Source organism: Lissotriton vulgaris, chromosome 1_1 (assembly GCF_964263255.1).
Source record: "Lissotriton vulgaris chromosome 1_1, aLisVul1.2, whole genome shotgun sequence".
Lineage (NCBI taxonomy): Eukaryota > Metazoa > Chordata > Amphibia > Caudata > Salamandridae > Lissotriton > Lissotriton vulgaris.
In genome coordinates this window covers 1,392,383,874-1,392,396,788 of record NC_141685.1, presented here as the reverse complement: position 1 = coordinate 1,392,396,788, position 12,915 = coordinate 1,392,383,874, and the positions used below count along the sequence as shown (strand labels likewise).

The 12,915-nt window shown below is 50.2% G+C and overlaps 1 protein-coding gene across 2 annotated transcripts in view; it reads right to left on the bottom strand.

The window, feature by feature from the left end:
- The window catches only part of LOC147750564 (uncharacterized), a 178,152-nt gene extending 167,965 nt beyond the window's left edge, over positions 1-10,187 (bottom strand). Inside the window, exons 1-2 of one of the 2 annotated variants that reach the window (XM_086966901.1) lie at positions 9,942-10,187; positions 6,268-6,394 (exon numbers count right to left, since the gene is read on the bottom strand). In XM_086966901.1, coding sequence (XP_086823027.1) covers positions 6,268-6,394; positions 9,942-9,965 — 151 coding nt within the window. In that variant the 5' untranslated portion in view covers positions 9,966-10,187. The remainder of the gene's footprint in view (positions 1-6,267; positions 6,395-9,941) is intronic. The other variant, XM_086966905.1, reaches the window with a different exon arrangement.
- Positions 10,188-12,915: the final 2,728 nt, after the last annotated feature.

Here is a 12,915-nt window from a genome sequence, read left to right as displayed (position 1 = left end):
CAAACGTGTGCAGCGAGGCCCACGCAGCTGCCTGGCAAATATCCTGCAAGGGTACTCCTCGGCCCAGGGAAGTTGTAGTCGCCGTGGCCCGAGTAGAATGAGCCCGTAGACCCACAGGGGGTTCCTTCTTCGCCAAGGAGTAACACGCCTGGATACACAAGATGATCCACCGCGAGATGGTCCGCTTGTGCACCGCCTTTCCCTTCTTAGCGCCCACGTAACCAACAAAGAGTTGGTCATCCACCCGGAACTGGCGTGTGCGATCCAGATAGTAAGAGAGCGCACGTTTTGGGTCCAGACGGTGGAGCCTCTCTTCCTCTTTCGAGGGATGCGGAGGCGGAAAGAAGGTGGGCAAGGTAATGGACTGCCCAATGTGGAAGGCCGTGACAACCTTGGGTAGGAACGAAGGACTCGTCCGCAACACAACCTTGTCCGGATGAACAGAGAGGAAAGGAGGAGTAGAAGAAAGAGCCAGGAGCTCACTCACTCTCCTGGCAGAGGTGATGGCAACCAGGAAAGCAGTCTTCAAGGTAAGAAGACGGAGAGGACAGTTATGGAGCAGCTCAAAGGGAGCACACATTAGATAAGTAAGTACAAGATTCAAGTCCCACTGGGGCATCACGAAGGGAACAGGAGGGAACATATGAGTGATGCCCTTTAAGAATCTGTTGACAATGGGGGACTTGAACAAAGAAGGCTGATCAGGTAGCCTTAAGAAGGCGGAAAGGGCAGAAAGGTAGCCCTTGAGAGTGCCCAGAGCAGAGCCCTGCTGGGGAAGAGAAAGAAGGAAGAGAAGAACCTCAGAGAGAGGGGCAGAGAGAGGATCCACAGCCTTTGCTGTGCACGATGCCACAAATCTGTTCCACCTGCGGGCGTATACCGACTTTGTGGAGGGACGCCTGGCTGCCAGAAATACATTACAGACTTCGGGAGGCAAGTCAAATGGCCTCAACTGTCGCAGCTCAATCTCCAAGCTTGTAGTTGGAGACTGGACAGGTTCTGGTGGAGGACAGCCCCCTGCTGCTGCGACAGAAGGTCCTCCCGAAGAGGCAGACGAATCTGGGATCGACTGACATGCTGAGTAGCTCGGGATACCAGTATCTTCGTGCCCAGTCCGGAGCCACAAGGATAACCTGGGCCCGGTCGCGCCTGATCTTCTTCAGCACTCTGGGCAGAAATGGTATAGGCGGAAAGGCGTACAACAGACCGCAACTCCACTCGCGACGAAAAGCGTCCCGAGCGAGTGCCGCCTTGGAAACTTCAGCGCGCAGAACTGAGGACATTGCGCATTCTCTTCTGTGGCGAATAGATCTAACCAAGGCTCTCCCCACTGCTGAAAGAGGCCTTGCGCCACGTCAGAGTTCAGACGCCATTTGTGATCCATCATGTACCGTCGGCTGAGTTCGTCCGCCCTGGCGTTCAGGGAACCTGCCAGGTGTTGAACCACCAGGGTCACGCCCTGATGTTCCAGCCACTGCCAGAGGCGCAGAGCCTCCTGGCCTGTTTGTTGCAGTACCACATGGCAGTGGTGTTGTCCGTGAACACCTGCACTACACTCCCCCGGACAGAGGGGAAGAATGCCTTCAGTGCAAGACGAATTGCCCTCAGCTCCAAAAGGTTGAAATGGAGCCGGGACTCCGCCGGAGACCAGAGGCCTCTGATCTCCGCCTCTCCAATGTGGCCTCCCCAGCCCTGGAGGGACGCGTCCCTCATCGTGCTCCGGGTGGTGTAGGGAGAGGGATCTGCCACTGACCCATTTGCGGTCCGTGAGCCACCACTGAAGCTGTTTTGCAGTGCCCTCCGAGATCAGGACATGGTCGGACAGGTTGCCCTGATGCTGGGCCCACTGAAACTTCAGGTCCCACTGCAGAGCCCGCATCCGCCACCGGGCGTGATGCACCAGAAGGATGCAGGAGGCCATCAGCCCCAGAAGCCGCAGCGTCAACCTGACCGAGACCCGGGATAAAGGCTGAAAGATCGGAATCAGAGCCTGAATATCCCGAACCTGCTGTTCGGGTGGATAAACCCGAAATTGCGCTGAGTCCAGAACCTCTCTGATGAAGAGGAGCTTCTGAGAGGGACACAGGTGTGACTTCGGCACGTTGATGGAGAACCCCAGCAGAGGCAGGAGATCGGCCGTAGTCTGGAGGTGGCTGACGACTGTCTGGGGCGAGCCCGCCTTCAACAACCAGTCGTCGAGGTAGGGGAAGACTGAAACCCCTAACCTGCGCAGATGGGCTGCGACCACCGCCATCACTTTGGTGAACACCTGTGGGGCGCTGGTAAGGCCGAAGGGGAGCATGGTAAATTGAAAGTGCTCGTGGCCTACCGTGAACCTGAGATAACGCCGGTGGGCCGGCAGGACGGGGATGTGAAAATAGGCGTCCTAAAAGTCCAACGCTACCATCCAGTCTCCTGGGTCCAGGGCAGCTAAGACCTGAGCCAGAGTCAGCATCTTGAACTTCTCCTTCCGGAGGAAGCCGTTGACGTTCCGTAGGTCCAAGATAGGGCGTAGGCCCCCTTTGCCCTTCTTGGGTACCAGAAAGTAGTGGGAGTAACAACCACACCCTACTTCTGGCCCAGGAACGTGCTTGATGATACCCTTGGCCAAGAGGGTCGTGACTTCCTCTTGCAGACGTTGCAAGTGATCCCCCGACACGCGGTGGAATTGCGGTGGCATGGCTTGAGGGGTCGCCTCGAAGGGGCGGGAGTAGCCCCTTTGGACGATTTGCAGCACCCACCTGTCCGACGTGACAGTGCACCAGTGGAAGAGGTGATGGCGAACCCTGCCCCCCACTGGCGTCACATGGGCCTGAAAGCACGGACTAGGACGGTTTTGAGGCAGGTGCTGAGGGGGAAGGTGTGGACTGGCCGCTCTGTTGTCCCCGACCGCCGCCACAGCAGTCTCCACGGCCGCCACCGCGCTGTTGGACATTCTGCGGCGCGTGGCTGGCTGCACGTGTGGGGGCGCCCCTTCCTTGGCCACGAAAGGAGCGAAAGGCACCCTTTTGCTGGCGAGGGGCCGAGAGGCCCAAGGACTTGGCCGTAGCCCTGGAGTCCTTAAATCGCTCAAGCGTATGGTCTGCCTTGTCGCCAAGGAGGCGACGGCCATCAAACGGCATGTCCAGCAGAGTGGCCTGGACATCGGCCGAAAAGTTGGCGGACCTCAACCAGGCGTGGCGTCCAACCGCGACTGTCGTTGCCATTGCTCTGCCCAGTGAGTCCGTGGTATCCAGCCCACACCGGATGGAATACCGTGCTGCATCTCGACCCTCCGCAAGGGTTTGGGCGAGTTGTGCCTGGACCTCCTCCGGTCACTGTGGCAGCAGGTCCGCGACCGCGTCCCACAGGATGTGGGTATAGCGGCCCAAGAGGCATGCGGTATTAACTGACCGCAGTCCCAAACTGAGGGACGAGAACACCTTCTTCCCGAACTGTTCCTCTCGGATTCCCGATCGGGCGGTCTGGGAAGTGGAGGCCTGGATGACCAGGCTCTCGGGTGGGGTGGGTAGACAAAAAGCAAGGGTCGCCCGGGGCCGGGCGGTAGCGTCTGGCCACGTTCCTATCCACAGGCAGACCTGTGGCGGGCTTGGACCAAGTGCCCACAAGAACGTCACACAAGGCCTCATTAAACGGCAGCAGAGGCTCACTGGGGCTTTCCTGCGGTTTAAGGACCTCTGTGAGGAGGTTAGTCCTCACGGCCGCGACAGGGAGTTCAAGGTTTGGGGCCTTGGCTGCCCTTGTCAACACTACACTATAAGCTGCCCCCTCCTCCGTAGCCATGGTGGGAGGGGAGACAAATCCAGTGTCTGGCGAAGTGTCAATGCCACTGGCCTCCCCAAGCTCATATGTCCAGTCCTGTGGTGACTGGCACTTCTGTGCCAGAGGGTCCTCAGACCCCTCCCAATCACCATCCTCACCCATCTCCTGTAGCACAGGTTCAACAGATGGGTCCTGTTCATGGAAATAGAAATCTCCAAAAGCCGTCGGTAGCGGCGCCCATCGGCGCCGTTCCGGCACCAGAACCGGACCGGGGGTAGGATTGGGGACGGCGCCCATAGCAGGCACCGGGGGTGACACCCGTAGGGCGAGGTTGACCGGGGACGACCCGGATCCGGAAGCGGATCCAGAGAGGGCCGTTGGGCCCGCAGGCGCCACGGGACCCGGCTGAGGAAGGAGGGACCCCTTGGCCATGATGCACTGCTCGACCTCCTCAATCGTCGCGTCTTGCCCAGGGACCCGAAGGTGTGGGGCAGACGGCGACGACAGCGACTCTGGCGGAGCCGCGCGGGTGGTGTCACCCGAACCCCCGGCCGCATCGTGCGAGCGCGGGGTGGGTCGGAGGAACGATGATGTCTCTCCGACCTCTTATGCCTCTTACCTGAGGACTTGGATCCCGATGACCGATGTCCACTCCCGGAGCTGCGAGGGCTCCGACCCCGCGACCTGTCCCTCGACCTCCCGTGGGACCGGGACCTGGAGCGGCGCGGGGCCGACTGCCGGAGCTCCAGTCGCTTGCGAGACTGCTCTCGCCTAGCCTTAGACGTCAGGGCCCAGCAGTCAGAGCAGGTGTGGTCGTCGAGCTCGAGGCCTAACCACTTGAGGCACCGGCGATGGGGGTCGGTAACCGAGATCAGTCGGTCGCACCTGGAACAGGGTTTAAACCCGGACATCCCTACCGGCACCGTAGGAGTCGAAGACTCGAGCAAAGAAATGATCAAAAAGATCAAAACGTTTAGTAAAAAAAGACTAAGGGGTAGAGCTTCTCCGGATCTGCGCTAGCTGGCGCGGAAAAAAGAAGAACTGACGTCAGCGCGCATGGGCGGCGTCTAAGTACTCCGACGACGTCATTCCGGCGCGAACGACGCCGACGACGGACGCGGAGCCGTGGACGCCGCCTGCCGGCGCGCAAGGGTATTGCTACGCAAAATTTTCCGGATCCAGTCTGATGTCTGGGGATATTCTAAGGTAAGGAATCTATCACTAACGTGTCTCTTTCAGATATATCTTTACGCTCCAGTTAACAATGAAATACATTAAGTAATCTCTCTGAACCATCGTACAGCATTTCAAAAAAGAAAGCCGACAACACCAGTAAAGTCATATCTTGAGGCCAGGGGACGCATGTATCAGCATAGGGCTAAACATTCATAGCACACCCCCCATTATGAGCTGGGGAAGGGGCACCACCCACCGTCATCTAGGAAGGTCATTATGCATCAGAGCCCACTTCAGAAGGTGAAACAGCAGATCGGGGGGCCCTGTCCGAGGCATATCTGCTGGAGACATAGAGGGACCAAAACTTTTTAGGCCTATTGCGTGGGGGTAGAAGTTTGCTGTAATTCTCGGTTTGAGTACAGCAGTACAACATGTCCCTCGACCATTGTGCCAGAGTGGAGGTGGGGCCGCGCATCCAACAAATAGCAATGCAACGTTTAGCCAGAAGGAAAGACATATCTACCAGTCTCCTAAGCGACTTTGGAAGCGGTTTCGAATAGCCCAGCAACGCCAGTAGCGGATCGGGAGTCAGGTCCAAACCAGAAACACAAACGACCTCCGCAAAAACCACCCCCCAGAACCGAGCAATCCCAGGGCAGTCACATGCAACGTGGAAGAAATCCGCAACTAACACCCCACAGCGGTCGCACTTCGACTCCTCACGAAGGCCGTAACGATGGAGCCGTTCTGGGGTGTAATACACCCTATTAAGATATTTAAAATTAACCAGGCGATGACGTCCGTTAAGTGATATTCTCTTGGAGCTCAAACAGCAATACCGCCAAATGTCATCCGAAAGTTCAGTCTGCAAATCCCGCTGCCAATCGGGGCGAGGTCTAGAATAAGCACAGTCTCTGGCCGCTAACACTGTCTGGTAAAGTCTGGATACCAGCCTGGTCGGGGAAGAAGCCCTAAGGACCACCGACAGGGGCAGCACCTCCGGGGGCTCAGCCATATCATCTCCAAGAAGCAACCGTGACATACTTCCCTTGTTTCGCTGATCCCTGTGAGATACGTGTTTTTATATCAATTTTTCTTGTGCAATAAAAGCACACAAGCATGTAAGAAATACATATGTACACATTTATATTAAATATATTATCTAGAGAAAAGTATACATAGACAGTTTTCTAGAAAAATACAAGTTGGCCTTCAGGAAATAAACTCAGTGGTTTGGCAATGCCAGCCCTAATGAGATTGTATATACAGCAATCTTAAAATTCTATAGATGATGAAGCCTGTAAGTAACAATAGATGCTACAGCCTTACCCAGTGACATCAAAGCATGGTGAATTTCCTTCATCACATTCCTATACAGATCCTTCTGCCATTCCTCTAAAAGTTTCCACTCTTCCTTGGAGAAATGGTCAGGTGCATCAAGGAAAACAACCTGTGACTGGGACAGAAAATATTATTAAACGGTCTAAGGAGCTACCTTCACTTAAATACAATGGCAAATTAAGACATAATATGATTTAATCATGACACCCCTTGTCTGGAGTGAAGAAGAGTGTGTATGTTTGTTTGTGTAAGAATGTGTTCATATTAACAGGCAGTCTGTGTTTAAAAAGACAACATAATTATTGCCGTGAGAAATAACCTTCAGCTAGGGTAGGGTTAAACTCCAAATTCCTATGTTATGCACACTCCTACATATAAAAGAATAACCTCGCTGCTGTTACAATATTCTTGCAGCAGTAGTAACAGGGACATAGCCCATTCCTATTGGCCTAATCAGTATTTCCCCACTACCATTCTTATTTAACACTCAAAAATACAATTTCTTTGGTCGCTACAATCCACTATTATGACATTCCTGTGGGCAGGTAGACAGCCCTCTATTGCATTCTGGAAATGCGTCTTTTTTCACCCTATAAGGGAGGACAGGGAGTGGCTAATGTCACTTTTATATTATGCCAGCCAGTTTACACTCCTAAATAACTGATTCTTTGCAGACTGCGATGACCAGAGCGTACATTCTGGTCTAGAATCTCTTGAAGAGTATGACATTTTTCATTGCTTTATGGCCCAATCTTAAGACTGAGATTCCCATACAACACTAACCCAATGTTCTCCTGTTGGCAACGGGCGTTCCAGTGGATCGGGCGGAACAAAGTTCTAACCACAGAAACTCCATTGTGATGAAGTACCTGTAAATTGGGTGATATTTCCAAAGGCAACAATATCAGGACATTTGCGCAGTTAGTGGGCACTTGTGACATGCACAAATCCCAGTTCTATCAATACCTTCAATTGTGCCATGCCTTGGATGACCGAGCTGGGGAACTAGATGCCAACACGGAAACTGCCAACTGGAAGCTCACTTAACAGTATCAAAGCTTGCGAAAAAGGGAATATCCAGAATATACCGAACACTAGTGGCCAACACCCCAGATCCATTAGTGCTGTTGAGTGATAGGTGGGTACAGGATGTGGATCCCCTAAATAATGCGGACCGTGTGGAGGAAAAGATGGGCTCTCACTCACTATATATATGTGCCTTAGCCTTATTCAAATTAAACACCTACATCAGATTTAATATAGCCCCAAAAGGCTGAGCTGGATGAAAGAAGGGACTGGTCCAATTTGTCTACATTGTAAAGACGAGGTAGGATCCTACTGTCATACACTCTGGGGTGTACGATCACACAAACATACTGGACCAGAATACACTGTCCAGAATCATGATAGCACAATTCAACTTGTGCCCAAGCTACCACCCCTGGCCTTAAAGGATGAATGAGGAGGCCCTAGAGGTACAAGACTTTTTGGAGCAGTAGCATTACTAATTGCAAAAAGAAACATTGTCTGCAATCGGAGACAAAACACGGCCCCCTCTCTCGGATAATGGAGAAAGGACAGGGACTACTGTTTATTGAAAGCAATACAATTAAGTGTTAAGAGTTACTTGTGCAAACTGGGTTGATGAGGTGTCAACATTCAACAACATTAACGGCTTTTTCACAATTTTTTTCCCAACCAATCCCAACTTTAAAAATCTTTTAAACAATATTGGGACTTTCTTGTGAAATAGATGCATCTTTTTAAGGATCAACATAACTTTTTTTAATTAATAATAACTATTAGATTTTACCAAAAACTTGGAATTTCCATAAATTAGAACTTTAAAAAACAAATAAGTGTAACTAAGTTATTCAGAAGCTTTTAAACAGCTAAAGTTTTAGCTTAACCGTTAATCTTACTGATGTTTTGATGTCCTTACTGTAAGGTAAATGCCTCTTTTTTAGTCGAGCTTGGGCAACGCATGCACTGCTCTGCGAGGCATGCTGTATTCACTCTATAAGATTTCAACATGCCCAGAGCTGTTGGTTGGTTGGTTAGCCTTCCGGTCGAAATTCCTTTACTCTGGTTGGTCAATAGTGTCCATCTGTCCTGCCTTTGGGTGCTTGGTTCCCTCCCAGCGTACTTCATTGATCGTTTCTTTTGGTTGGCCAGCTCTGGCCATCTGTTGCCTACTTGTTCGCACCTCCTCCCTCCTGTAAGTGCTGCTTTCATTTAATTTCCCCACTGCCGTCCACACACTACCACATCTCATAGTCGCTGCCTGTGTTAGCTTTTTTTTAAACACTGGAGGAGAGGCCATGTAGAGCTTCAGTTAGGCTCTTCTTTAAAGAAATGCGGAGGCTTCAGGAGGCTGGCGCTTTTAGTGCAAAGCGTAAAACTTACACAGCGCTGTGCATCATTCAGCACGGCATCCGTTTTCATCAAATGCGGCAGATTCGGGAGGCCGGGAGCTTTTAATGCACCAGTAAATGTTGCTGTACCTACAATTAAGTGCTGCAAGGCTGAATACTTCGGTCCCAAAGGCAAGACGGATTGCATTGCAAATGCTTGTTTAATCAATGCAGCATGTATTACGCTAATAATGTCTGCAAACATGTGTGCATAGCAATGTAGCGTTTCTGTCAATAACATAAAAATTAATCAACTTTGCAATTTAGATTTATGGGCAGGAAATTTTGCTCAACCCCCTACTGTTTTTTTTTCATCTGCTTATTCATCCCTGAAGGCCTACAGTGCCAAATCAAGGACAACACAAGGGTTAAATTTATAAATTAAGATGCCAAAAATATTTCTCTGCTAATGCAGGATGCTAATTTCCGTGGGGCATAGCTATCAATAATGCAGCAGGTGTCATGGCACCAGGAGCCGGCCCAACAGCATTTCATTTACAGCTGTATTTTACTACCCAACTGGGGAGTTAAGGTGACCATTTTCCTTGTTTGCAAAAGGCCATTTGACATCCTTGCTGGACCCTAAGGTCTATATGAAAATATGTATACACTGATATCTTGCCTAAAGTGCTCAGGCTGCTGAAAATAGGTGTATGTACTCCTCCCAGTTTCGGTGGTAAACTACTATGAGGTCTCTGCCCTCCAGGCAATCCACTACTCCTTTCTCTTTGACCAATGAGAAGCTCGGTGTTAAGCTACACCAAGTGTTGGGTCTCTCATCCCAGTAAGAACAAAAATACAGGCGATTTGGTATAGCACTTAACTACTGTGCAAATAATAAATTTACTAATTAACTTGTACCCTTGAGGTACATTTCTACAGTGTATCTATCCAATATCTGCAGAGGAACACATTCTTGTGATAGGCACATGTACATGTGCTAGTAAGGAGAAATGGACAACTGGACAACCTTGTAGTAGCTGATCATTGTAGAACCCTGCCTAAGAGCTGCTTTAAAAATCTAAGACTTGTAACTATTATATCTGGAAAAACATTGATAAAATGCCCAAGTTTTGGTTTGTCTTCTCTTCAGAGCTGGTGGCAACCCCTGTTGTTTTGATAATAGAATTCCCGAGGAGACAATTAGGATACCCCTAAGTGCTTACAATACTTACAACTACAGATAGATACACAAAGAAAGAAGCATACAAGGACACAAACACACACTCGTTCCTGCACAGGACTCACCTCATCTAAATCCTTCCGGGGCATGTCTCACTCGATGGCCACTAATTCAATCTAATAATCGGTAATAACACTGTTCCGGGGTGGAGGTCTTAATGACTACCAACGAAAATATGGGTATTGACGAGAGCAAAACAAACAGATGCCTCGTAGAGAGAAACACGCGTTGTGGCATGAAAGGGGCCAACTGCGCCTGCGCAAAACAAGCGAACGGCATGAACATGCGTAAAGATCACACTGCCAACGCGCATGCGCACAGTTGATACACTATTCATTAATACAGATTTTCAGATAAGGCTGGGACAAACTCTCTAGGAAGCTGAGACACATTCACAGGGACATGCGCAAGTACAGAAGTAGAAAATTCAATGTCGACGCATTAATTAGTCTGACTGAGACACCGCTATCAGAGTCAAGATCCGAAGGTCTATCCACTTCTTGCTGTTCCCGGCTCGAAATTTTCTCTGGGTGGACACAACAGGGAGAGAGAAGCGCCGCATAAAGAGTCCGGAGTCTTACTAGGCAGAAAGTTATCTACGGTTTATTTTTACATAGCTCTTTCGTATTTAAATACCTCCCCCCATCCCCATAGTTCCATTTGTCGTTTTCTGTCTTGTTATCGCACTTCGCCAACTGGCTGTATATAACCTGCATCTATGGGGCCAAAAGAAGCGATCACATCACACCGTTGTTATCCACCCTCCGCTGGCTTCCCTTCGAGGCTAGAGCTATCTACAAGACCGCTTGTATCACCCACTCCCCGCTACCTGGTGAATAAACTGAAACTCTCTGGAGGCTCTAGACCTTCACGCAATGCCGAGAATCTACTGCTTGAACCTCCCACTTTCAAGAAGGAAAGAACAATGGCCCAATCCTTTTCAGGAAACGCAGTGAGAATCTGGAACTCGTTTCCGCCTGAGCTCCGGACCACCGCCTCCTCCCAGGCCTTCAAAAGGGACCTCAAAGTTCTCCTCCTCCAGAGACACCTCCAAAAGTAATTCACGTCCTCTTGCTATTCGGAGGAAGACTTCCCACTACTGATATTTTCTACTTTCCATGACCATGGGAGTGCCCTCCCAGTGTTTTCCTGTGGTGGGAGTGTCTGCCTTTTTGCAGTATTCTCCATGTACTTGTGTTCGGTGCCCTTTTGTAACATGCACACAACACTTTGCCCTTGTAACACACGGTTGCTACCTCTCACATGTTTTTACCTTTGATACTTGCACAAGTGCCACCTTGCCTACGTAACGCCTGTTCTTGTGCCTAGCACTTATTGCAGTATTATACCTCAAATTATACTCTGTTTTCTCTTATAACTGCATACTTGTCACTTTTCCTCTTGTGCACTTTTGACTACCTCATGTATTTTTGGTTGTTCACAATTTTTACTACCTCAAGTATTTTGTTTGCTCACAATTGTCACTATTACCTTTACTACCTCATGTATTTTTGGTTGCTCACAATTTTTACTACCTCAAGTATTTTGTTTGCTCACAATTGTCATTATTACCTTTACTACCTTTACTACCTTTATTACCATTATTACCTTTACTACTACTAAGCTGGCCTGCAGACAATCTGAGAGAAAGTGGAGGCAAGGCTATCGCGACTCCAACAAAACTCTCTGGAAAGACAACCTTCGGGCATACAAAACTGCCATTGTCCAAGAAAAGGCGAACTACTACTGTTCTACTATTACCAACGCCACCAACAGCTCAAAAAGTATTTTTCAGATACTTAGAAACCTAACTCACCCAGAGTGTTCCACGTCGACGCAGCCTCCCACCCAAGCCCTTTGCGATAATCTGGCAACTTTTTTCATTAATAAAATCAATATCATTATCCAAAACTTGAAGACCCCCCCCCCTTACTGGGAGATGCCTACACGCAGGGAGCCAGTACTAGCCCTCATGACTTGCCGCCTCGATCCTCCAGCTCACCGGCTAGACTGCGAGAATTTTCTATGATCTCTGAACCCGAGTTTGAAAACTTGGCGCTCGGAATCACCTCGGGTTCCCCGCTCGACCCTCTGCCTCCAAAAATATGGAAAAGCTCTGGAACAGAACTTTTTGGCATCCTGCGCCAAATATGCAACCAGTCTCTGCAACGTGGCTACGTCCCAACCCCGTGGAAACAGGCGCTTGTAACTCCGCTCTTGAAGAAACCCTCCCTGAGCCCAGATTGTCTTTCTAACTATCGACCCATCTCCCTACTGCCTTTCCCTGTGAAGGTAGTGGAACGATGGGTCAGTTCCTGCCTTTCCATTCATCTTGAGCAGAACAACCTTTTAGACGATCTCCAGTTCGGCTTCCGCCCTGCCCACGGCACCGAAACTGCGGTTTTAACAGCCATGGAGGATCTTCGCATGCGTGCAGACAGGGGCCAGCCAGTAGCACTAATACTGCTGGACCTGTCGGCCGCATTCGATACGGTCAACCACAGGACGCTGCTGCTGAGACTCAGGGAAGCTGGCGTGGAAGGCACAGCTTTGCTTTGGTTTCACTCTTACCTGCAGGACAGGAGACAGGCTGTCTCCCTCCCCCCTTTCCAATCCGCCTTCTCACCTGTGCCACAGGGAGTCCCCCAGGGTTCTTCCATCAGTCCCATCCTTTTTAATGTGTATCTTAAACCACTGATCACATTAATTAAGTCATTCGGGTTAAAAACAATTAACTACGCAGACGACACCCAGCTCATTCTCTCCTGGGAAGGAGAAGACTCCATCTCTCTGTCCTCCTTCCATGAGTGTCTTAGAGAAACGGCTGGATGGCTCCATAGGAACTCTCTTCAATTTAACGCCTCCAAAACAGAGGTTCTGTTCTGTGCTGGCACCACTCTATCTTGCCAGTTCCCGAATGACTTCTGGCCTCCTGAGACAAGGGAGAAACCTAAACCTGTCTCCTCGGTCCGCAACCTTGGGGTCATGCTCAACAATAAACTGAGCATGGAAACCCAAGTGGCAAAAACAGTGGGGATC